Below are 27,462 nucleotides of genomic sequence, written 5' to 3' on the forward strand. Positions count from 1 at the left end.
GGGAGCAGCTGGGGTTATGTGTCTTGCTCATGGACACCTCGACACTTGGTCAGGTGGAACCGGGGATCGAACCACCAACCTTTCAGTTTGTAGACAACCTACAGGAACCACTGAGCCACTGCCGCCACTCATCACAAGCTCATCCATGACTTTCAATATATCTGACTCCTGCAGCGCTTTAGGCTGTGAGACTCCCTCAGCGGCTAAATCACATATTGAACACACACGTTCAGTTTTTAATTGTAGTATCTGTTCTCTAACTGAACTAATTTTATGAAAATGTACGCGGTCGCGGTGGGAAAGTGATCAGTGATTCAGTAATCTAGTAGCAATGGCTTTGGGAGTGGCCTCGTAGGGCAGCGAAGCATTCTGGGAATTGTTGTCTTTCATCCCCATGAGACAAATATACATTTTCTTTCTTTTCTCAGTCTAGAAAGCACCAAATAAAAAAATAATTTCACATTTCAACTACATTAATGACCCAGTTTACAGTATACAGATTCATCTTCCCAGCGCTGAAGTACTCCTTTAATGCACAAGCAACACAGTTTCCCTCTACAATTTTCTCCAGCTGCATCACCTTTTAAAGGACACCCTGTTACCATGACAACATATATTAGTGGATAACACTGCACTGAAAGCAGAGTGTTCGCTCTCTTCTACTGTCTCTCTCTCTTTCATGTTTTCTATCATTATTCCTCTACACATATCATATTGCAATAGAACAGGCCAGAATCTCATGTGGAGTACATTAGGGTTATATGATATAGTCTCTTTCACATGAATTTTTATGGAAGGGTGAATGTACTGAGTCTCAGATGCAAAGTTGGCCAGCATACACACACACACAAACATACGTATGCACACACACACACACACAGCTACTCTGCTCTGTTATGATGACATTCAAAGCACAATACCAAACCAGTGTAATCTCTGACTCACACAACACCCATTCAGCCATAAAGGGCAACATCTGTGTGTTTGCATGTGTGTGTGTTTTAGGACAGATTGCTGAGTCTTACCTCCCCGTAGTCGGTGGTGAGCACCACGGTTCCATCTCCGCAGGAGTTCACTGTAGACGGAACCAGCTGATCTTTATGATTCACCCACACTCGAGAACCCTGCAACACACACACAAAAGCAGTCAGACACAAATCAGCACAATCCCAGATTATATGTCCCAGTTGCTTGTGGAAGTGAACAATAAAACACAAAAATCTTCATGTAGCCATTTACTATTGAAAGTAGCAACTTTCAGGGTGAACTATGGGTGGCCTTTCAGACACAAACACTCACAGATGCCCACACACAAAGCTCAGACAAAAAACAGCCTGAGTCTGAATTTATTTTTTTGACCTTTTATTATTCCAGAGCATTGAAGTGAAGGCCAAATGGATTCAGAGCACATTAGAAAGAAGATTATATAAGGAAAAAGTATAAAAAGAAACAACTTTGCCCCCTAAAAAACACCTGGGTCAATTCTACAAAATTGCTTGGTGCTCTATTTTTCAAATTAGATCAACAAAAATCTACTATATTTTCTTCATGAAGATATTTTTGGTCTGTTTACCTTGCTGTATACAAATGCACATCTTTACAAATACAAATTAAAATAAACTGAGCAATTTCAATAAGGTCCTAACACCATCAGTGCTCGGGCCCTGAAAATTGTCAATGCTTTTTTATTCACAGTGCCACAATTTAAAAAGGTAACACTTTAGTTTAGGGTCCAATTCTCACTATGATCTAGTTGCTAATTCGAATGCATATTACTAGGATATTGGCTGTTTACTAGTCATTTTAAAGCACATATTAATGCCTTATTCTGCATGACTATATTCTACATACCTTAATCCTACCCATTACTTAAACTTAACTATCTTACTAACTATTAGTAAGCAGTATTTAGGTGTTTATTGAGGCAAAAGATTACAATAACAAATATGAGTATGCTTTACAAGAAAATAGTGTTACTATCTACTTAAAAATGAAGTTGTTTAATTCAATGTGTTACTGGCCTTACTTCATGGTAATTTTTTGTGAAAATTCCTATCAATTTCTGAACGAAAATTGTTTAAAGTTAATCCTACAATATTTTTCTTTAGTGATATACATTTTCTGACAATAAAATATTTGAATTTAACTTTAAATGACAGAAATGCAATTCATTTACACTTAAATTCACAACAAAGTAAAGAAGACAAGCATGACAGAACTAGGTTTGTGCTTTACTGGATTTGCCCACATTATAGTTTGTAAACGTAATAACACAGCACAACGAGCGCTGATGTCATATCAGATGTGTCTTCCTGCTTTTCTCCACAGCAGTAGAGTGCTGTTCCATGTGTGGGCCGGACTGAATTATGGCCAGCTGTATGAAGTTAACTACTAATAATTGGGAAATGGATCGATAAGCCCTCAGCTTCAGAGAGGAAACTCAATACACAATCACCAGATCCAGCAGAGTCACATATTACTTACAAAGAATTATACCCAAAACAAACATCCACCTTTGGTTAACATTTACAATATTATTATTATTATTTATTTTAAAAAAAAAGATTAATTTAACACATGTTGACCTTTTGTGACAACATGCCCCGCATAGTCTCAGTGTATGAGGTAGGTTTTACAATGCCATTAAATAAACTGTAAATAACCTGCTATTAAATAAAATATAAACAGTAAAACAATTATGTAACACAAAACAATTCTGAAATCAGTAAATGGTAACAAAAACCTAAAGAGAAAGTACAATTTATAAATTGAATAAATGTACAGTGACAACTTGCCTAACCCAAAGTTTAAAAACAATATTTTACTGAAATAGGTGTTTGAAATCAAAACAGAAACCACTGATAGTTACAAGCATGCGGTTAAATTTTTCGACTCATTGGACATACATATACTCACTCGTGCCCAACAAACAAACAGAATAATGTGCGGATCCACCAAGAAACCACAAACTAGACAATGAGTGTAAGTTTCCTAGACATGGACATTAGCCACACTGATTCTGAAGTGGATGACCTCCTCTACGCCACATTTATTTCTAGATGACAAATAGGCAGACAGACAGGCAGACCAAAAGACAGACAGAAAAACAGAAGCTGCTTTTCGTCAACAGATGGTTGACTATGAGAGGCCGTCCCACCTCCAGTCAAAGGAACTACAGTGGTGAAGACAAAAGGCAGGCTGCTCTGCCCCTGGGTAAAGGAACCAAGCCAGGCAGGAAAACAAATACAGCAGACAGCTGAGCAAAACACTTTAAGACATTTCATTAAAGGGAACACATCGTGAAAATCAAGATTTCCCTGCTCTTTGAAGAAAAAACACAGACTGTCGAGGCTATTTATTGAAACAAAGATGCAAAAATGTACAATTTAAAATAAAAATTTTAATTTGCACTTTAAAATGCATTTGTGATTATATACGACGATCCAATAATAATAATAATAATTATAATTGTTGTTGTTTTTATTATGATTTAAATTATTACTAATATTAATACTAATTAATAATTAATTACAATTTAATATTAATATTACTATAGTATATTATTACTATAATATAATATTACTTAATAAATACTAATGTTAAGTAGAAAATAAATATTACTAATGCAATATTTCACTATATAAATATTAAAAAACTACATTATAAACCAGATTACAATACTAAAAAATATGTCTTCATTTCTTAATTTTCCAACATAAAACCATTTTTTGTTTTGGTGGAAAATGACAGAAAGCCCTTAAAGCTTTTCTTTTGTTGACAAAAGTAATTTTTTACAAAAAAGTTTATAGGCATGCATCATTACAAGTTTGGGAAGATGTTAGCCACATTTTGCATCCCAAATGCACTTTATAAGTGACTCAGACTCAAAGCAGATGTAGAGAAGTGTTTAAAGCAGCATTTAAACCAAGGGCCAGATTTACGTGGGCAAAGTGTGTGAGCACAATTTAAAAAAAGTGCAGATGGGAGTGGAAAGTTCTGCGCATCATCTACTGACGACGTGCAAATTAAAGAACACAGAGATCGTTTGCATAATCACCAATGCCAGTGGCGTAACTTAGTAAATGACGGGCCCCCAGGGCTGAACAGTTATGAAATCACATACAAACTCACACTCACACAGCTCGTGCACAAAATCATGAAATGTGGAATTATAGCACGAATGTTAGTATTTATCATGCAATTTATATGCAGAATCATCAGCGCTAATCATCGAAATACTCCCTTCGCATACATTTTAGCGTCTGAAAGGGAAACTCCTACAAATGCACTACAACACATGACAAACTCCTACAAATGAACTACAACCTACAAATGCACAAAAAAACTGAAAAATGCATATGCAAAAAGTACAGTCGCAAAAATAATCCTGTCCACACCTTTTCGGCACAGATTTATCACTGTGTGTCTTTAGTAAATCCTGACAGTAGTTTTTTAACACCAAAAGAGGATTCAGGGTCCTGGCCCCAAGCCACTTGAGCCCCTTTCACACTGCACGTCGGACCCGCAATATTCCCGGAACATTGCCGGGTCGCCTTCTGTGTGAAAGCAACCACGTCCCGGGATTGATTACCGAATTCGACCTGGGTCGGGGACCTAGTAATATTGCGGGATTCGACCCGGGACGAGCGCTGTGTGAACAAAAGCCGAAACTAATGCCGCAACGTGTACGTAGTTATCGTGCGACTCCTAGAGCTTGTTTTTTCAATAACACAACCCTGCAGTGCCAGAAGAGCTAGTCGGTGTTTTAAACGCAGAGAGTGTTCGTATACAAAAGAAACTAAAATTAAACAAGCAGAAATGTGTGCAAACTGGACACAAGTCGAGACCACAGAGCTCCTTACTATCCGCGCTGAAGCTGAGATCACTTGCCATTATACGTCACATCCGGATGTCACGTGTCAACTCAACCCGGGACTGTTAAGCGTTGTGTGTGAAAGCGCACATATTACGGTATTTCGCTGGCAGTGTGAATGGACCAAATCTAGCGGCCCGGGAACAAATGCCGGGTCGCATTATCCGTGTATTTGCCAGAATCGCAGTGTGAAAGGGGCTTTAGAGACATTGAAAACATTGGATTATGAGCTGGACGTGTAAATGAACACAGTGCTATGCTTCACTCAGCCATATTGCAAATTTAGTTCTATTTAAATTAACTGTGCGGCCCATATACACACACACACGATTGTGTGTTGAATGCATTTGAAGAAGTTCAGAAACTGATAAGGACATAGCGAGGTTTGACTCGTCTTTCCTCAAGCGTTCTTCATGTTCTTATCAGAAACTCTTGGCTTTGCACAGCCACAGATAGGATCTCTAACAGGGATCAAGAGCTGCTAATTAGCACAGATGCAGGTCTGTTCCCTCATCTGAATGAACGAATCATTAATGAGTGCTCAAACCCTATGGAGAGCAGGAGCGGGTACTCATGCATGAACAGAACAGAGATGAAAGAATTCAACATCTTCATCAACAGATATCTCTGCTGTTGCACTCACACAGCTGTCAGAAGAAAATGCTTATAACTGCTGGAAAATATAAACGCAACACCCAACCACTCACCCGGTAGTGACAACGTAATTCGGCCGATGCCCTTAAAAGTACAGAGTTTAGTACCAACCCTAAGTACAATACAAATAGTAATATTTCTTGTTGTACAAAAAGGGTCACATTTAAATTTCATAAATTTTATTAGAAAAATCTTTATATTAAACCACTCCAACCCATCGTCATCTTCCACCACTTAGTAAAACACAGTCTAGAACCCATAAAGTAACTGTTATTGAAAATCTACACAACCTTGACAGCCAGGCTTTCAAACTCTCCCTGCACAGATTCTTGCCATTATTAACCTTCCTCTAATGACCAACGAAATTCATCACCAGACAGTCTCAAACTCTTATCAACCTTCAATGGGAGATTTACCAATTTCACCAAACAATAGCGTTCACATTGAGAAACAGAGGGTGTGTGGAACAGTGCCTGAATGATTCTGTGAGGATTAATATATCATTAGAGAAGTGTCACACTTGGCAACATGTTAAAAATGCAGAATAGAAGCATATTGTGATACAGCCAGACAAAAAGATAGGGAGGGAGAGAAATGGCAAAATAAAGAGGGAGAGCATTGACTGTAAAGGGAAAATAAACTTAATGGCCCAAGGAAAATGCTGCATCCCATCACCCATCTCTATGGCCCTAAACATGCTGACATTTCAGTGTTCACCAGTGGAGTCTCAGTTACTGCAACATGACCATTCTGAGATATTTCTGCTCCATTTCAGACATCACTCAGTTATAATGCCAATACTCTGCCCGTCTTTCTGCCCTGTAGGGAGAATTTTAGCTGCTCAGGTGATCTGAAAAGCAGCTTCTGTCCTTATTGTAAGCTCACTGCCCTGAAGACACAAATAACTACGATTGTGAGTTCCTCTCAGGATTTAATTTCTACACCTCTGCACACTTAAATGAAGTCTGAAAGAATGCAAAAGCTGAACAAGTGTAATAACCACATTTATTAATTTACATAATATTTCATATCTGCAAGAATATTAACTTTAAACAGTTCAGGCAATTTAGTAGATCTTTCGAAAACTATAATATTTAAAGCCTAAAATAAAATAAAATAAATTTAAAACCAAATAATGAAATGATACCAGGTCCTTCTCAACAAAAATAGCATATGTGATAAAAGTTCATTATTTTCCATAATGTAATGAAACTTTCTTTGTAAAATTCTTTGTAAGAATTAAACTTTCATATATTTTAGATTCATTGTACACCAACTGAAATATTTCAGGTCTTTTATTGTTTTAATATTGATGATTTTGGCATAATGAAAACCCCAAATTCCTATCTCAAAATATTAGCATATCATGAAAAGGTTCTCTAAACGAGCTATTAACCTAATCATCTGAATCAACTAATTAACTCTAAACACCTGCAAAAGATTCCTGAGGCTTTTAAAAACTCCCAGCCTGGTTCATTACTCAAAACCGCAATCATGGGTGAGACTGCCGACCCGACCTGTCCAGAAGGCCATCATTGACACCCTCAAGCGAGAGGGTAAGACACAGAAAGAAATTTCTGAACAAATAGGCTGTTCCCAGAGTGCTGTATTAAGGCACCTCAGTGGGAAGTCTGTGGGAAGGAAAAAGTGTGGCAAAAAACGCTGCACAACGAGAAGAGGTGACCGGACCCTGAGGAAGATTGTGGAGAAGGACCGATTCCAGACCTTGGGGGACCTGCGGAAGCAGTGGACTGAGTCTGGAGTAGAAACATCCAGAGCCACCGTGCACAGGCGTGTGTAGGAAATGGGCTACAGGTGCCGCATTCCCCAGGTCAAGCCACTTTGGGCTACAGAGAAGCAGCATTGGACTGTTGCTCAGTGGTCCAAAGTACTTTTTTCGAATGAAAGCAAATTTCGCATGTCATTCGGAAATCAAGGTGCCAGAGTCTGGAGGAAGACTGGGGAGAAGGAAATGCCAAAATGCCTGAAGTCCAGTGTCAAGTACCCACAGTCAGTGATGGTCTGGGGTGCCATGTCAGCTGCTGGTGTTGGTCCACTGTGTTTTATCAAGGGCAGGGTCAATGCAGCTAGCTATCAGGAGATTTTGGAGCACTTCATGCTTCTATCTGCTGAAAAGCTTTATGGAGATGAAGATTTCGTTTTTCAGCACGACCTGGCGCCTGCTCACAGTGCCAAAACCACTGGTAAATGGTTTACTGACCATGGTATTACTGTGCTCAATTGGCCTGCCAACTCTCCTGACCTGAACCCCATAGAGAATCTGTGGGATATTGTGAAGAGTAAGTTGAGAGACGCAAGACCCAACACTCTGGATGAGCTTAAGGCCGCTATCGAAGCATCCTGGGCCTCCATAACACCTCAGCAGAGCCACAGGCTGATCGCCTCCATGCCACGCCGCATTGAAGCAGTCATTTCTGCAAAAGGATTCCCAACCAAGTATTGAGTGCATAACTGAACATAATTATTTAAAGGTTGACTTTTTTGTATTAAAAACACTTTTCTTTTATTGGTCGGATGATATATGCAATTTTTTTGAGATTGGGGTTTTGAGAAGGACCTGTACATCCAATTATCTTGAATGGAATCTGCCGATAGTTTAGTGAATCTGCTTTTTTCTGCTGCATTTAAAACACTGATAATTAATTACACAGCTTTAAATTTCATTTTTGTATGCTTTACACATAAAGTGCTTTATAACTTATCAACAGGACCAGCTAATATATTGAAAATATAGTGGTGTGAATTATATGACAGACAAATGTAAACAAAAACTGTAAAATGAAAAGCAACATATATTAAGACGCATACATAATCAAAAGCATTTAATTTAAGTGTCAAAGTGTTCCCTTTAAGTAAATAAATCACAACTCTTCTGTCATTTTCACTCAAACCTGTTTTCCTCTTATGATTGACAGAACATAAATGACTCTGTGCTCAATGTCTGATACCAATGATTAGCTAATACATTGGTATACTTTCCCCTTCCTTCCTTTCTTCTTTCCTCTACTCATATCTACTCTATCTCACTCTCGTCTCGTAACCTCGTGCATGTTCCCACATAGCAGTGTGAAAATGCCATTACACTGCACTTCCTGTGCAGCTATCAAATATACATGACAGAAGGAGAGAGAATCAGAGAGAGAAAGAGTGAGAGAAATTAATGATAGATGAAGCTGTTAGGCTAAAAGCTGTGACTGAGAGATTCCCATATTGAAGAAAAGAAAGATGATGAGGAGGCTAGACTTTGCTGCACATTGATACGCCTCTCCCCTCCTCCTTTAATTTATGGCCTACATACTAACACCCACTAAAGACACACACTGGTTTTATGGGGCATTTTATTCTCAGCCTGAACAAGGTCGTAGATGTTAACAGGAGAAACTGTAACACAAGAGACTAAATAAGATCCAAAATGGATTTTGAGATTTTCTGAAGGTGTTGCTTGCCTGAAGTTGCCACAGTGATAAGGTTAAGTTACTATAATGTCCTGACTCTGAGTGATTGCATGTTTAGGAGGTTGCCAACAGGTTAGGTTGCTAAAAAAAGTGAAAATCATGGTTTAAAAGTAAATAAGAACAAATATATATATATATATTTTAAACAGATTTTTCCCTTGATTCCCTTGAAATTATTTTTCTTTTTTATACATAGAAAATATAATGCATATTTTAAAAAGACATCACAATAAAAGTTGTCTTTATGTACAGTAAGAAAACTAAATTAAACATTAACTAACAAAATGTTATGTTTTATTTAAAAATTCTGCTTTTATATTATAGCTAATTTAGCTTTTTAGTTTAATGTAAAATTAAGCAATAATCCAAAATATTATTATACTGACCTACGTTAAGTAACATTTTGGCTTATTATTAAAGAAAATATATTAAGTATATGATCTTTATAAAAAAAATATTTTTACTTTGTATGAATGTTCTTGTCTTTGGAAAAATAACTATTTTGATCAATACTAAACAAAAGATGATACAAATATGTTTTTTTTTTTTTTTTAAATTGGCCTAAAATATATTTTTTTCAGTGTGGGTATATAATTAAAAATGTCATGATTTTCCATTAAACACAACTATTAAAGACAATATATTATGCAATATGTGAAACATATAGTGCAGGATTATTTATTGTGGTTTGAGACCGGATGGCATAGGCTGTTTTAGTCTCAATCGCCACTTTTTCCTCTTTTTCCTTCCTCTCACTCTGTCCTTCGCTCAGCCTCTCTCTCTCTCTCTCATATGATTTAAAATCAGGAACACTGAAGACTAAAAAATGAGACACCTGTCTGGAGAGCCCCTGTCTCTTAAGCCTGTATGTCTTTTTTTAACGACCCGCTGACAGATTTATGCATCTGGAAAAGGAGCGAGACAGAGATCTAAATGGTCAAGCGGTTCACCATGGCAGTAGAGGAGTTAATTGTCCAGCAAGAGCAGATATATGTTCTCTGCTGGACAGAGTGGGAATGTGTGTTCATGGACTACAGGTACAGAACAGGGCAGATGTTACTGTATGCAGAATTCTGGAAGAAATGTATTTGGTAGCTTTGGATAATTATAAATTGACTGAATGCATGATTGCTTTTTAAGTTGAAATGATTGTTAGAAAGAAACCATATCCCACTTATTATAAATGAATAATGATGTCTGGTATTGTGGAGCACATAATGGGAATCTAGTGTTCCATTAAAGTGACTTGTGGATGAATCTCACAAAACCTATAAAAATATATCTAGGTCATTGTTCAACTTAAACAATATGAGTATGATAGAGTATTTTGCTTTAAGTAATAAAACATCCTGTCATCACTTACTCACCCTCATGTCATTTCAAACCAAAAAGACTTTCGGTAAAAGGAGAAACTCTTTTCAATGAATGGGGATGAAGCTTTGAAGCTTCAATATGGGACCTAACACATATTTTGTGTAAGAAACTGGCATTTATGCTGTTATTCATCATATATAATTATTCCCTGCTGCTGGATGGATCATTAAGTCAGCTGTAAGTTGAACTCAAGAACCAGATCAGTATCATTCATGAACAAATCATAATCTTTTGGGAACCATGTGAAAGACAATAAGGAAATTATGTCAGAATGTTCATTTTTTGGACAATTCCTTGAAAAAGGACCTAAAGCCTTACCATAAGAACTATTAACTTTTTTGAATTGTGATATCATTTTGGCAGTTTCTTCTCAATTCTCAGCATTGCTGTACCTCATTTATTTAGACAGTAATGAGATTATAATGTGATTCACCATTGAGGATAAATGGAATTAGAAAAAAAGTAACACATCTAGATGCATTGCATTCATGAGAATCTAGGAAAAAATTCTTATATTTGATGAAATGAATGCCAAAATTCAAATGCTCATAACAGTCTTTACGTGGACATTCATGGAGATTCATCCTTAAAAGCATAGTAATGTCTCATAAAAAGTACTGGGTTAACGCAGAAAGTACACTCATGAAGAAGTCATCCATTTTGGCTCTAATCACAGCAGGGTGAAATCACAGGGGAAGCGATGCTAAATCAGGAAAGCCAAAGCTGCAGTTGTGATGACAAAGGGAGTTAATTACACCACAGGCCTAGCTGTTTGCGTTCTGATAATTATAGGCCCATACAGCCAGCAAGAAAGAGAATATAGAAGCTGGTAATACCAAAAGGCTACACGCAGGCTTGTGCAGTTTTATCGGTTTCATAGACGCAACGCAAGAGTAATTTCCAACAAAATTTCCCTAGGAAGATTCAGACAGATGACCCTGGCCTCTGTGAGCATTATAAAAGGTACTATAATCACTATAATAACCCGCTGCGTTACAATAATCCCACCGAGCTGCCACCTCTCCATCTGAGGGTTTAGCACAAGCACACGGCTGCCATGGCAACAGAGGGGCAGGGTCCTGGCAGCGGGTGTTGGGTGTGAACTAGGGCAATTGTGAAGTGGACAGGGCAGTAGGTTAAATATTAAAGTTAAAATATTGCATTGGGGAATTAGAATGATTTACACAGACACAGATGGATAATGCTAAACTGGTCTGCTTGTTGAATGTCTGTGAAGAGGATCAAGAAAAAAATATTAGGGCAGGTTGCAGGAAAAGGTCAAATGCAGCATGGGTATATTTTTAGCCTGCATGTTTGTGTCTGCATTGTCGGCCACCTCGCCTCATTTTTGATGGGTATACTTCTCTTTCTTAGACTGGATAAACCCAGCCTGATCTGCCGGCAATTTGATTTCAACTTGCAACTCAGTCTGGAAACCTGTACATTCATTTCTACTGCTTCTGTTACACTTTTGCGGGCCGGGAACCAATCTGGCAAATTAAAGGCGAAGCTTGAATTTACGGGTTTGTCCCTCTTTGGCTAATGTACTTTCAAGATGGAGGGGCAACATGGCGACCAGCATTCGAACCCCTCACCCGTATGTATTTTCAATGCCATATTGTAAATTTACGAGAATACTTTATTACTTGAAAGAAGTAAATATACATTAATGAGCACAAATATTTTTGAAAGAACTAAGTGTTTTTAGCTAAGAATAAACTAAAAAAGTTACACAGTGTAGCTTTAAATTGAGTTTGGTCTGGTGATAGCCAGAGAATTTCCCTTTTTTACACACACACAAAAGTTTTGCCTCTTTATAGGGATCCCCATTTGCATTTGCAGTTATTTGCAGAATTATAATCTTTACGTGGGTTTTCAAATGTAATTGAACACATAAGTAACATGTCTGTCACTTTTGTTCAGACCAAATGAGAAAAAAGGCATTGCAATAAATCACGTTACCAACTGTGATTAAATCCAATGATCGCTTAGGTCATATAATTTCAAACCATGCAAATTATAATTATTGTTATACTTTGTTCTCAAATTGTTAATGTTAACAACATCAGCATTGTGTGACTACTTGTATTAAGTGTGTATTAGCGTTACATGTATATTTCAGTTTCTGTACAGTCCAATCTTTTGCTAAGGACTATGGGTGAATCTCCAGTTGTCACTGATGTTTGTAGTTTGGACCTTCTGTATTACAATCAAGTTTAATTATTCCAGCTGCTGTGAGAAAAGGCTATAAATGATCCGCCACCTACCAGCCAGGACTCCTTTGCTGCGTCTCAATTCGCCTACTAATACTACGTCCTAAAAGTATGTACTCTTTTTGTGAAGAAAATGTATATACTTTTGAGTGTGTAGCAGAAAAGTATGCAAGCTTTGGGACATACTACTTCGCCATCTTTAACGGACTCTGTCGCTTAGTTACGTGCATCCCATCACCGTTTAACTGCTTTGTCAATCATCGTCAGATTCGTCACAGTTAAAATCATCCACATTCAGATTAATCTCCTACCGTATCGGAGAGAAATGTAGCCGCTCGTTGATCTGCCATTTGTGGGTCTTTAACGCAGAGACTCTCCTCATGTGTTTGCAGTTTAAATATAATGATGAATTTAAAAGTTAATGGCCAAACGTGTCATTACAAAAGTTCACAATTCTGCTGCAGGTGAAATATAATGTGGACAACACTGAATAAATATATTTTTATCGGGTTAAATATTGATAGTTGGTCACTCAAACCCCTTAATCTAAACTTCTCTACTTAACCGTCTGACTCGTATTCGTCATGTTTGTATTTTTAACGTTTTTTATCCGCGTTTGTTCTAATCGAATCCTCGTCCAACTCGCAATGGGTTGTGGGCAATATCAGCCGGTAGAGTGCACATCGATCCATACTTCGAATTCGGACCAGAAATAGTAAACCATCCGGGAATCTTTGGAATACTCTTTTAAACATACTACAATTTGGGACATACTAATTCTATTTTCGAATACTATTTAGGATGGATAGTATGCGAATTGGGACGCAAGGCTTCTTTATGTATACAGAACGTGGCGGGATGACGCAAAGACATGCTTGTATTTCCTGCAAAGTCGCAAACTGTTATCTTTTTGAATACTGTATGATATAGGCCTAGCCTAGTGTTATGCAATAAAGGCTTGATTTATTCATTTATTTAGTTTCATTTAAAAAAAAAATAAGATGCTGCATGTGTTTATCTAATCGAAGTGTGCGTCTCTACCCAGACTTTCCGAACAAAAATTCTGCCCTGCATGTATACGCCAAAATAAGTTTTATGCACGGTTTTTCGAGTGCATATGATAAGCACATCACGGCATATTATGTGCACGAACCACCCACCCCACCACACCAAGAGTCATTTACACGCCATAAAGTGCGTATATGCACGCCAAAACTCATTTTGCCGTATACATTCCACGAGATTGCACACTCGTAGGCTACTATTGATACACATTGCCATGTGATCGTTTTTGACATTATTGAGCAAAAGGATAGCCTGTTAAAATGGTAAAATATTGCTCAGTTCAACGTGTTGGGAATCCCAATAATCGGGCATTTTGTCCTGCGTGATCTTTATTTCAAGCGACCCGAATATAATTAAAAAATATTTTGGATGACTCATAACCGCAGATACCCGCGGGTGACTGCAGGCACCTGGTCATTTTGGATCAACCCACCCATCACTGGTGTACATACTAAATTATAGTTAAAACATGACATTATAATGTGGAAAAACCTCTTTTAACAGCAACTCTGTCAGTATTATTAACACCTGCCGAGTAGTCTCAGCCTCAAACATGGTCACGTCAGACTGTGTCTTCCTGTTTCAGTTCTTGAGCAGACTATCTTGTATTGTGGACAAGCCTCAGACGTCTTCAGTGCTGGGCGGTATAACCAAAAATGTATATCACTGTATTTTTCTAAATTATATCGGTTTTGCGGTATATGACGGTATTTTTCCCCCATGCATAACAGGGTGTGAACCACATTTTCTACTAATTGAGAGGAAATACTGCAGTAGATTTACTTAGAATAGTCAAGAAGACTTAGAAGTCATGACAAGTGATTAACAACCAATAATATCATTAGTATTTGAACAAATAGTCACACTACAGTTTAACACAGAAAGAATGAGGTTACTTTTTTGCCCGATCTTCTTAGAATTTTCGGTCTGTATCATTGTCTTCAGGTTAAAACCCTGCAATGATCAGAGTCTGAGACTTAATGTTGAGATTGAGGCACCCTGGTTTCTCTCTGCATGGGGTTCAGTTCATATTTTGACAGCCTCAAAGACAATGACTTAAATAAAAGAAAAATCCCCAAATGAGTGAGACTTTATAAGAGGCGATTCTTATTATACACAAGGGACGGGAAGAATGACTAGACCATATAACGATGCCATGAATGTACAGAGAAAGAGAGAGAGAGAGAGAGAGAGAGAGAGAGAGAGAGAGAGAGAGAGAGAGAGAGAGAGAGAGAGAGAGAGAGAGAGAGAGAGAGAGAGAGAGAGAGGGGAAAAGGAGGAATGGAGACATGGGAAGGGGCACACGTGCATCAGCTGTGGTAGAAAGAGATTTGCACTTTTCCCTGGAGCGGTCTGTCAGATCTGCTCTTCACATGCAAGCGGAGGCGGCTGATCTGGGTCAGGAGAGAGAACTTTACTCAGTGCTTCTCTCTGCTGGTCTTTCTAACTGAGAACACAAGTGTGTTCACATGCAGTAGATCTCTGTTTGTGTAATGTCTCTGCCTCCATCCTGATTTCAAGACCCTTCATAGTCATTGCATATCCTGTAATAAGATTATGTGGGACTAAATATGGCTACAATATATCAAGAGAGAGTTACTGTATAGTCAGGCAGTCACCATCACAAAAAAAAAAAAAAAAATCCTGACAGGGTGGATCAGGAAACATTAACCTGTTTATTTTATAGCTACCTACACTTTCCGAAAGTTTTTATTTTTTATTTTGAACAGATATATTTATCAGTTTTTATCAAATAATTATGGATTGGGTCAAACCTTAAATTGTGATTTTATATTAAACAAAAAATATATTTTCCCAAAGACAAAGTTTTACATTTAAACAAAGTAAAAATATTATTTATTGAAAAAAGACTATACCATACTTAATATATTTTCTTTAGGCACAAGTCAAAATGTTACTTAAAAGGGTTAGTTTACCCAAAAGTTCAATTTTTGTCATTAATGACCCTAGTCGTGACCCTACATCCGTAAGACCTCCATTCATCTTCGGGAAAACATTTTAAGATATTTTATATTTAGTCAGACAGCGTATGCAAGTGTATACACACTATACTGTCCATGTCCAGAAAGGGAATAAAAACATCCTCAAAGTAGTCCATATGTGACATCAGTTAGTTAATTACAATCTCTTAAAGCATCGAAAATACATTTTGGTCCAAAAATAACAAAAACTATGACTTTATTCTGCATTGTCTTCTCTTCTGCGTTTGTTTTCAAACCTCAAATAAAGATTCAAACGGTCATGAATCAGCATATTGATTCGTGATTTGGATCACATGTCAAACTGCCACACTGCTGAAATCACGTGACATTGGCGATCCGAACCATGAATCAACACGCCGATTAATAACCATTTGAATCTTTATTTGAGGTTTGAAAACAACCGCAGAAGAGACAAGACGTTGCCGAATAAAGTCGTAGTTTTTGTTTTGAACTAAATGTATTTTCCATGCTTAGAGAGATTTGAGATTTTTGGGTGAACTAACCCTTTAATATATATCAATGTAATTTTTTTTCTCAACTTAATTTTACAAAACAAAACCTAAATTAATTATAATATGGAAGTAGAATCCTCACTTAAGATAAAACTAAAAACATTTTGTAAGTAATTATTGTTTAATTAGTTTACTTGCTAAATAAAGATATGAATGTTTTCTTTGAAGATGTCTTTTTAAAATATGCATTATAAAACAACAACAACAAAAAAATACTTTTAATATTTTCTATGGGGAGTGTTAAAATCGCTTTATTTTAAGCCAAACTGAACAAAACCGGTTTATACCAGAAATTTTGATTTTCAATTGGACCAATATGAAGATGCATTCAAAATAAATGATGTGGTTATTTGTGATATAAGAAACACGAAACAAGCACAGCAATGTAGAAAACAGTCGAGTGCACATGTCGTCTATTGCATGAACATATCTGACCACCAAATGTCTTTTGTAAAACCAAACATTTAAGAAATATTTTCAGTTTATAGTCCTTGGATGTCTGAGAATGATTAATAGTTTTAAAATCCCAGGTATTAATAAAATCCTTCAAGTTCTATTCAATATAATGGTTGGCGAGATTCCGAAGAATAACTTGGACACTTTTGAGCGGAACCTCACGTGAATCCATGATAAATGCCATTTCTAATCTTTAAATGAGAATCTGACACTTACTGATGATCGATAGTTATCCCTTAGAAGGAAGGAAAACAATTCTGGATAAGAGGTGGTGCACACATACACACAATGTAGATCTGATGCATCCTTCTACATTTAGGCTATTCAACTGCAATCAAAGGAGACAGTAAATATCTCTATGAGCTTCCTTCAGTACTGTGAAAACATGTACCACAATCAAACTGAAAAAGCGAAAAGAAGAAAAACAATGAAGAAAAGTGGAATGCAAATTGATGGTACCCTTAACAATTTTTTCCAAAGCCCTTCAGTATGTGATAAGTCAGTGCTATGAAAACAACATTTTAAATAAGTGCATTGCAGCAATGGATAAATCAAAAGAGAAGGGAGACAGTAAAAAAATGTTGTGTTAAAAGAGAATGATGCACTGAGAGCGGGAAAGAGAGAGCGATTCACACTGGAACGAATCAAGGCACTCGTTTTCAAATGAAGCTGCTTAGGAAATATAGGTCACACATCTCCAGTGGCTGATTTCCTCAGAACCAGCGACACAGAGCGCGAGAGAGGACACCCAATTCATGTCATCATGAAACATGAATTCTGCTCTGACCTGGAAGAACACACACACTCAGTGTCTCTATCGCGTGTAATACAGGATGATACAGATTTTTTTATTTTCTGCTCTGTAAAACATCTGCTGAAGCTACTGCCACCTGTCAACAAATCACATTTGTTTCACACATCAAATTTCTCACTTTATCTACCAAACAACTTCATTCAAGGACACACACCAATATTACAATTGTGCCTGATAGTGAAAAGCTGATCATTTTCATGCTATGGCTGATAACCAACAAATGGCCAATATTAAAATTCTATAAGTTGTCAAACAGCTCATTTCCACCGAGCGGTGCGGTTCAGTACAGAATGATTCGGGATCGTAAACCCTGATCCAGCTGGCGCTTCCACTGCCAAAAATACCCTTATGATAGACGTGGTGTAGCGATCAACGGCATTACCACGTGAAGAAGAAAGCAACACAGTAAACAACAATGGACGACAGCAGATCTTATTCTTGCTTCTCGGCATGTAGCTTTTTGTCACAAGAAGAAGACACTTTATTTGATCCCAGGTTGCAAGAAAAAAAAAAACAGCCAAAAACACACAAGCATGTGACGATTCTGTCAACCAATCAACATTCTGCAGTGAGTCTAGCTCCACCGTTTACCGGATTATAGGTACCCTAATGGAAAGGTGCCAAAAAGGTACGGTTCGGAATTAGGGTAACATTCACAACTTCTGACGGTGGAAATGGAAAAAACAATACACCACACCAAACTGTACTGAACCATACCGCTTGGTGAAAATAATAAATAAAATGCAAAAAAACAAAGAGATTAAAAAAATAAAATAAAGAAGAAAAGGCTACAAGTGAATGAGGCATGAGAACATAATATACATAAAGATACAAAAAGACCATCCACCATCATGTGGATGATATCCTGAATATTTGGCAGCATTAAAGAATCCACAAGAACGTTTTGCGATTCTGATCACAAGAATCCATAAGAAAACTGAATTAATTTTAAGAATTGCTAAATATCTTTAAAACAACTAGATTAGTGTTGTGTGATGTTAATCTAAATAGGTAAAATAAGCATTAAAAGAATAACCAAAACTCTAATACTTTTCTAATAGAGAATAAAATACTCTAATGGCTAATAATATATGGTACCAATACATCATGAGGTTCTATTTTTATATATTAGACTTCCTACACTAGAATTCTATAACTATAGCCAAAAGCCATACAATGTAAATGGCATGACATTTATTCTATGAAGTTCAGAGATAGTCTGTGTTTTTCTCTATTAGCTTTGTTCTTTTATTTCTCTATTTTTCCCTCAATCCTTTAGCACTCTTTTCTCTGACTTCCTGTCCTTTTCTGCTTCTAGCCCCCAGCCCATGTTTATAAATAGGTCTCTGTGTCTGGTGAGAAACAGTTTGAGTTGGCACTCTCCACTTACCACTGCTGATGTTGCTGCAATTGTGGACATGCTAAAGTGGCACAATTGTGTCTGCAAGTATTTGCATTGGCTAAGTAATTGTAAGTTCACAGAGATAAAACATTTGGATGTAGCCAAAATTTGACCTGAAAAAAAAAAAAAACAAAAAAAACCTGACCAAAAAATTCCAACAGCTCTGACCCAAGGGTGATTTTGTATGCACATGGAAAAATGTTTCTAAATGTTTCAAAACCAAATTTAATGTGAAAATGTTTTACACACACACACACACACACACACTCAAGTGGACACTTTTTCAGTACTGAGTGGTCACAAAAATCATATAGAAATAGAATAGAATAGAATAGAATAGAATAGAATAGAATAGAATAGAATAGAATAGAATAGAATAGAATAGAATAGAATAGAATATGCCTACTCTCACACAGTGTCAAGAATACACAGTTTCATCATGGTCAAGAATAAGTTAGGAACTCTGGGACTCTTGATATCAAGCTCAAGATTGGGTTTGCCAAATTGGTGTGACCACACGAGGGATGCCAGATTGGGATAAATGCAGTCACAGTTGATTTGGCTGTTACATTTTGGAATGGTATTCCTTGAATAAAAAGACGTCTTCCAATGAAATATGTTTTATTAAATATGCCTATGCTTTATTATTACAATTTTATTTATGAACTCAAAGAGATGGAGATTGTTGTTTGAGATTTGTGCATAAAAATAGAACCTCCTTTAAAGATGTAGGCCTTCACATCCAGTTCTCATCTATTATATAGTCAGTATACTAAAACTTTAATCTCTGGTCTACATTTAAAAATTGCTATGAAAAGCAATCAAGTCTACTATATACAGTGAGGAAAATAAGTATTTGAACACCCTGCTATTTTGCAATTTATATATATATATATATATATATATATATATATATATATATATATATATATATATATATATATATATATATATATAAATTTGTATAATGACATGGGTTTGATTGTGATGGGTAGGTTTAGGGGTAGGGGCAGTGTAGGGGGATAGAAAATACGGTTTGTACAGTATAAAAACCATTACGCCTATGTAATGTCCCCACATTTCACAAAAAACGTGATGCTGTGTGTGTGTGTAATAGCCAAATCAAGAGCGACTCAATTTCTCTCAATCTGGCATCCTGTGGTCACAATAATTTGCCAAACCCAATATTGGCTTTGATGTAAAGACTTTGTGACAATATGTCTTAATCATTACCAGTTGTACGTTGGTTTCTTCTGAATTTAGGAAATCTAGTTGATTGATTCCAAATTCAATCCATATGCCTCATTTGATTCCAGCATTAAACTCCAGGCACTAGGACCATGGGCTGACCCAGTAAAATAAAGCATGCCTCCTTTCTAATGTTGCTGTGAGGACTGGAGGTGTGGACTGTTGAGTCACCAGCATGATGACCTGAACTGTCACCGCTGAGCAGACAGCAGAATAAGGGGTGTCAAAAGATAGGAAGATAGAAAGAAAGAGGGAAAATAAAAATGAGAAAGAGAGTAGTTTGTGCCTCTGTGTTGTGATTTAAAGGGTCACTGAGCTTTCAGTATCTCAACAAACACCCCTGGGCTCCTGAGATGCTTTTGGGCGATGACACATTAGGATGTTGGGCAGAGATAAGGATATAAGTGGGTGTATTTTTGGGGGGTGGGGTGCTCCAGTGCATCCTACATGTATTATCTTATTTAAAGTGTCAGTTTATACACAAACCTCTTGGGGGAAAGTTTAACCTCTGACCCCAACATAAAAAAAAAAATTTGAATCCAATTTTTTAATTTGGACTTATGGACTAATGCAGGGCTATTCAAATCTTACCCTGGAGGGCCAATGCGGTGCAGAATTTAGCTCCAAACCTAATCAAACACACCTGAACATGCTAGACCTAGGCTGCTGACTTGTTTCCTCACTGCCTCATCAGACACTAGCTGTGTCTCATTTCATTCAATTTCGAAGGCTGCGTCCTCCGGAGGACCCGTCCTGTGTAGGATGCACAGGCAGGAAGTATCCCGTTGCTATGCCAACACGTTCAGCCTCGTTGCGCACTAACACCAGTTTATATGAATGAAAATTATTAACAACTAATAACTAATAGAACAACTAACAGAAGTTAAAAAACAAAAACAAGCTTGAACTTACATTTGAAACACCACACCTACGCTCGCATTTAAATCTGGCAGTGGTGCCGATTTTCATATAATATACAAAAAAATATATGACGGTTGTTAACGGCGACGCAAAGAATTGTGGGTTATCTCCAGCCGCGACGGCTACACCTCATGCACACTCATTCGGTGCATTCGGGATGCATTCGAAGGTCACATTTGGAGAGTCCTTCTCACTTTTTTGAAATGAGACAGCCTACTGACATATGCAGCCTTCGAATGTGAACTCCGGAGGATGCAGCCTTCCGAAATGAGACACAGCCAATGACTCTGCAGGCAGCGTTTTGTGCATGAAGGCACCTCACGAAACTAATTTCGGACAGACTTCTGAGGCAGTGTAAGAGTTTAATGATATACAGCTAAATAGAGAGAGCTTTGGTGATAACTAAACACATATTTAATTACTACAGTAGTGATTTCTCGCTAGAAATGATATCAGAAGTGGAATATGTTGGCAAAAAATGTACATTTACACACAAAGTGACCCGCAAACGAAACTTCTGGACGCCATCTTTTTTCCCCAGCTTAACTGTCACTGATTGGAAAGCACAGGATTGTGGGATATCAAAGGTAGCGACGGACACGTGTGCTGCCTTCAAAAATCCATCAGATGAAGGTATCTCAGAAGACCGGAAGTGAAGCAAACATAAGATTCGGACGTGGCTCGATGCCTTCCTGCCTTGAAATGTGTCCTCCGAAGGCAGCATTTTGCAGGTTTCGGTCAGACGCAGCCACTGTCTTCAGGATCATTAGAAAATCACAGGTGGGTGTGTTTGATCAGGTCTGGAGCTAAACTCTGCATTGGCCCTCCAGGGTAAGATTTGAATAGCCCTGGACTAATGTATGCAAGCCATTTAGATAACAGAAAATCAAAAGGGAGCAGAGTTGACTTGGTTCAGTAAACAACACCTTTCACTGCCCTTGCAAAAACAGAGACCAACCGCACAGCAACACACTAAAAAACACTCAAAACACCTTAGAAACCTTATAGGAAACACCTGCCAACCACCTGCAACTCCAATCTTGGCACCCACTTCTTTTTTGTATGGGTAAGAAGAACCAGCTAGCTGCTCATGTTAGCTGATGTATCACAAGCATCTTAGTTATCTGAACCACTTGGAAAGACAAGCAATTAGAATCTATACAGAGACAGATTTCACCGTAAATGCCCCATAAATTAAATTAATGGCCCTTCCAGATCTGTAAAGGATCCAAAGATCTGGTTCTCCTGCTAAGTTCCATAGCATATCGAAACACGTGGATTCCAATTCCTCTCTCAGATACAATATCCAGTGTGTTTGAATCATAAATTAATGCAATTTACTCACTAAGCCTTGTGTCAGTGCGCCGTCCACTCTGACACAGATTAAATGCTGACTGCTTAAAACCATTTGAAACATAACATGCTCAAGAGGATAAATGGCTTAATGGGAATGCTGCAATTCAGTATTAGATCAAATGAAGGTGTTTGTGTTCAAAGAATGTGTGTATTTAACAGACACCGAGATATGGAGCAATGACAAAATCACCCAATCAAATAAGATTTGGGCATCACAATCTGACTTTACTGTAAATGAAAAAGATAAGCAACCTGTATAGAGAAGAGAAGCAGAGGTAAATGAAACAAATAGATGAAAATGCTATTGTGAGGCCTGTTCTGCAAATTACAGATCAGGTAAACAAAACCACAATGCATTCAGTGTGGCAGGTTCATTATGAGCCCATGCATAAATGTTCCTGAACAATTTCTGTCAGGCTCAAGGTGAACGCTCTGAATATGGAATGTGGGAATAATCCCAATTATGTCAGGACAGCCTTGAAAACATCATTGGAACGTTTCATGTCATTAATTCATAACAAATAATGTGGACGCACGAAAAACAACAATTTGGAAAATGTGAGGTTTATAAAACCTTGCATAGCAGCCTCGAAGAAGCATCGTATCAGAGACCCTGCCTCTGCTTCAATGCGCGAGCCCCTTCCCCCCTCACGCGCGCCACAGCCCAGGCGAGCGCGAGACACCGATGCACGCGACATCACCTTAAACTACTGTCAACGTGTAAAATAATACCCTGTTCTCTTTTTATCAAGCACTTGAAATGACAAACAGTAAAACGCTTGTATGTATGTAAACGGAATGCCACTGTTATAGGAGGAGATGGCATTACATGCAACATCCTGGGGCGCAGCCAATGATAATTAGGCTATCCACCGGTCTTTACATCATAAGATTACTTTGGACATTATTTCACAAATATAGCACATAATTTATTGTTTTTGCATTGCGCATGAAACCCCGACAGATGAAATGACACGTCCCTTTCGTTACAAAATGAGCCCACCTCTGCGAAGAAGGTCTCCATCTTCCCTCAGGATGCAAGAGGATCCAGCTAATCAATCACAAAACTGCAGAGGATTCGAGAAACGTTCGGCAATATGTATGTCTGTTCTGCAGTTGCTTTCCATTCACGAATGTTTACGAAGAGCAGGGAGCTGCAATCCTGCGTGAGCTGGCAATTCAAACAACTGATGGCTAATAACAGCCGGTGGGGAAAGAAAACGCTCAGGTGTTTCGTTTCTGTAAAGGTCTTTTCTATTTACTATTTAACGCCGGTGTCCAAACACATGCCTCGCTAACTCCGGTGTCCGCACAAGAGCGAATGAGCCAGTGTCCGCTCGCGCATCTCCGGTTGGGCGGCGCACCGCGCGCAAAGACAGCCCCCTAAGTTTGCCCTTTTTACCGTGCATACCGGTAGTAAAATGAAGGAAATATGGCTTCGCAGAAATACACATGACACATATTACAGCTATACCCTGAATCCATAATACAGCAAATATTGTAGTGTTTTTTTGATGCGCTATTTATACACTATACGAAGTGTAATATGTTAAAATACAGTACAAAATGCTTCAGCAAGATTCCATCATCTGAATGATCAGAAATCCCATGTGTTGAATGTGGTACTGCGATGCCCCTCAGATGGGTTTCCATGGTAGCACTACTGACATATTTCTGCATGCGCCATGGACAGCTGAAGTGAAACTCGTGCAGTGGGTGGGGTAGAGCAGATTCACTAATCAATTCACATTTAGAAAAGGTGTTGCGGTGTCTGCAGTTATTCTCTAAAAAACAATTTCATATTTGCAACTACAGATTAAATTAACTGACAGTTTGGTCAGTCTCTGCATGGTAGTCAAAATAAAGCAGATGGTAGATGCATTAAATCATTAAACTCTTATCAGCTTGAGACAAAAAATGTAATCCGGATTCATTAGCCCAAGAAGAACTGAGAATTTTTTTACTGGCAGTGACAGATAATTATGTCCAAGATGGCAATATTTTAAAACTACGCATATGCAAAGTTGTTAAAAGATTTGTTCTTGAAAGAAGATTTTAAAGAATCAGTTCACTTCAAAATGAAAATGAATGCATTATTTACTCACCCTCAACACATTCTGTAGGCTATATGATTTTCTGATGAACATAATCAGTTATATAAATACATATCCTGATTTTTCCAAGCTTTATAATTGCAGTGACGGTTTATTGAGTTTGAAGCTCAATAAAGTGTATAAATCCTTCATAAACGTACTTCACCCCCAGCCCAGTGAAGAAGGCACAGGGTTCCTCTCTGAGACATCAATTTCTGCTTAACGTGTTTTTAGGACGGTTATACCTTGAATTTTTTTTTTTTTTACCGTAAAATAATAATTTATAATATTTTAATCATATTGAAGAACTCTATTCTAGTTATTGTATGATAAACATATTTTTAAAAAAATTGCAGCCCAAACATTTTTTTTCTCCATCATATCACTGAAACAAATGAAAAAGTTAGACCTGTTAATCCTCTCAGGATTCATGTAGGACTTCAGTGCTGACTCTTTGGAGTGGCAGAGTTGTAAATCTTTGTGATGTTTTCAATTAAGGGACACAAAGAGGAGTTTCCTGAGGAGTTACAAGCCATTTGACAGACACTATTCATTCAGCAGCTAATAGCACACTACCTGCAGGAACAGCTCCCCTGGAGCAGTGTGGGACTGTCATTCTCAGAGTTAAAATACTGTATTTATTGAGCAGGATTATAACGAGAACTACCTCTTCTTGGAATTGAACTTATTATATTAGTGTGATCAGATACTTGACTGTTAATGCACTACCTCTGCCAAAGATTTTTTTTCAGGGGTGGAAATGATGGGGTTCTACTTGGTCTAAACGAACATCTTGAGATATTGGAATTCTTTCATTCTTTTTTTCTTCTTTACCATAATTGAAGACGACTCATCAGAATGCTAAAAGATAAAAGCATTGCTTCAAGCTAACTGTAACTTTGTAACAATCATTAAAGAAAGTTCAGAAGGTGTCAAAAAGTCTCAGATGATATTCATGACAGACAAGCATGCATTGTATGCATTGTACTGATTGTGCACACAATAGCATGTTTGTTTGAGTCCCTCACACAATGAAGATTTATGTCTGCATCTGTGAAGACAGCAATGTGAAATCCCTATGGTCACTTACATCATAAATTAAAGTCATGCTCATTTTACTCCCTAAAGCGCGCGCGCGCACACACACACACACACACACACACACACACACACACACACACACACACACACACACACACACACACACTTTTTTTTGTGACATATGGAGACATTCCATAAGCGTAATGGTTTTTATACGGTACAAACCGTATTTTCTATCCCCTACACTGCCCCTTCCCCTAAACCTACCCAGCACAGGAAACATTCTGCATTTCTACTTTCTAAAAAAAACTCATCCTGTATGATTTATAAGCATTTTGAAAAGTGAGGACATGGCAAATGTCCTCATAAGTCACCCTCTCCTTGTAATACCTGTCATATATGTCATTATACACATTTGTGTCCTCATATGTCACCCCCCCCCCCCCACCACCACCACCACCACACACACACACACACACACCTTTAAGGTTATTTTTCTTTTTTTTGCCAAAATGAGCATCAGCTATGTGTGTGGCACCACCTGTTCCATTATGTCTTTTAACCTGCGGTCTTTTAGGAGAAAAGGTGAGGGGGTTGGTTTACATAATGTTTTGAAGCTTTATTTCAGGCGGTCAAATAGCTTTAGTATTGACACTGATAGAGCTTCCTGGCAACGAGAATCAAAATAATATTTATGATCATCTATTTACACTTGCCAAAACTCATGTGATGGCAAGAAGCATACTCGTCTGTGCTCCAGACGGTCAGACTAAAGAGCCCAGATGCGGCTTACTCTACCCAAGAATGAGCCTCCCCTACCCAGGCCTCTCTATTGTATGCTCATGCTTGTCACAGGAGGCCCTGGAGGTTTAGGGGCCTCACAGTAAGCGGTGTAGCCTGCAGCACACTGCCGTATTGCAGTCGCCTCTTTGTCTCCTCCACGCCTTTATCCCTTGCCTCCCATTGTGGGACATGGGCCGGGGTCACACCACTGTAACAGAGCCTCATGTTCAGAGGAATCTTGTCTCTTTTGTTTCATCCTGCTGAACGGAGCTGCTTTATTTTTAAGTGTTGGGGCAGTTAAATATCCCCACCCCTCACTAACATCACTCTCCTACTGTGACAACTCAATTCATAGTGAACAGGCTGCTTAATTATTCACCTGATGCTTTGCTTTCAACAAGCATATGTTGAATGATGCTCATAAAGTCCTCTTAAACAATAAAACCATAACATAATACACTTGTAGGCTTAAAGAAGAAAGACAGGGCTCCAGGTTTAACAGATGAGCAAGAGGGAGAGACAATTAGAAAACTGAGAGCCATATCCCAAAAGTATACTCTGGAATCAAATGTCATTTTAATGTGACATGAATTGGACTCTCAGGGTGATGTCATTTTAAATGGATAGGCAGAGGAGAAGAATGTGATATACTATATGACAAGCCCTGCGGTTGGACTATCATAGATTTTCTGCACAACTGGTTTTGTGCAATAAGACCAGGGGCCAGTTGCTTAAACAGCCATTAAGTTAAGACTGTGTCTTAATAACTAGAATGACAACTAGCAGTTAGTTAGGGGCAGGGCTGCGCAATATATCGAAATATCGCAAATGTCTATATCATGCACATCGCAACGGCACGCAATATCTGAATGATTTTAATAGGCTACTTCAACATTGTAAGAAAAGTGTACGTTTTAGGTCGAAGCTGCGACGCATATAGCAGAGAATAGACTGGGCACACAACTTTTACTTATTTGACTTGATTGATGTTAAAAAGAGTTATTAAACGCAATAACTTGCGGAAAACAACAACTTGCAGTCTCGTGCTGTCTGACACACACGCACACACATACCGAAACGTGCACAAGTCACCTCGCTGAAAGTGTATGATCCCTTCAGTTCTGTTTCGTGTCTGCATTAAATTTGCAATTACAATTTTTGTTTGTTTATATTGATGT

At 37.9% G+C, this 27,462-nt stretch overlaps 1 protein-coding gene across 1 annotated transcript in view; it reads right to left on the reverse strand.

The window, feature by feature from the left end:
* myo10l1 (myosin X, like 1) overlaps positions 1–23,563 on the reverse strand; it is a 77,200-nt gene extending 53,637 nt beyond the window's left edge. Inside the window, exons 1-2 of the mRNA XM_067459160.1 lie at positions 23,371–23,563; positions 1,026–1,124 (exon numbers count right to left, since the gene is read on the reverse strand). Coding sequence (XP_067315261.1) covers positions 1,026–1,124; positions 23,371–23,391 — 120 coding nt within the window. The 5' untranslated portion in view covers positions 23,392–23,563. The remainder of the gene's footprint in view (positions 1–1,025; positions 1,125–23,370) is intronic.
* Between the last annotated feature and the right edge of the window lie 3,899 nt (positions 23,564–27,462).

This window comes from Pseudorasbora parva, chromosome 12 (genome assembly GCF_024679245.1).
Source record: "Pseudorasbora parva isolate DD20220531a chromosome 12, ASM2467924v1, whole genome shotgun sequence".
NCBI lineage: Eukaryota > Metazoa > Chordata > Actinopteri > Cypriniformes > Gobionidae > Pseudorasbora > Pseudorasbora parva.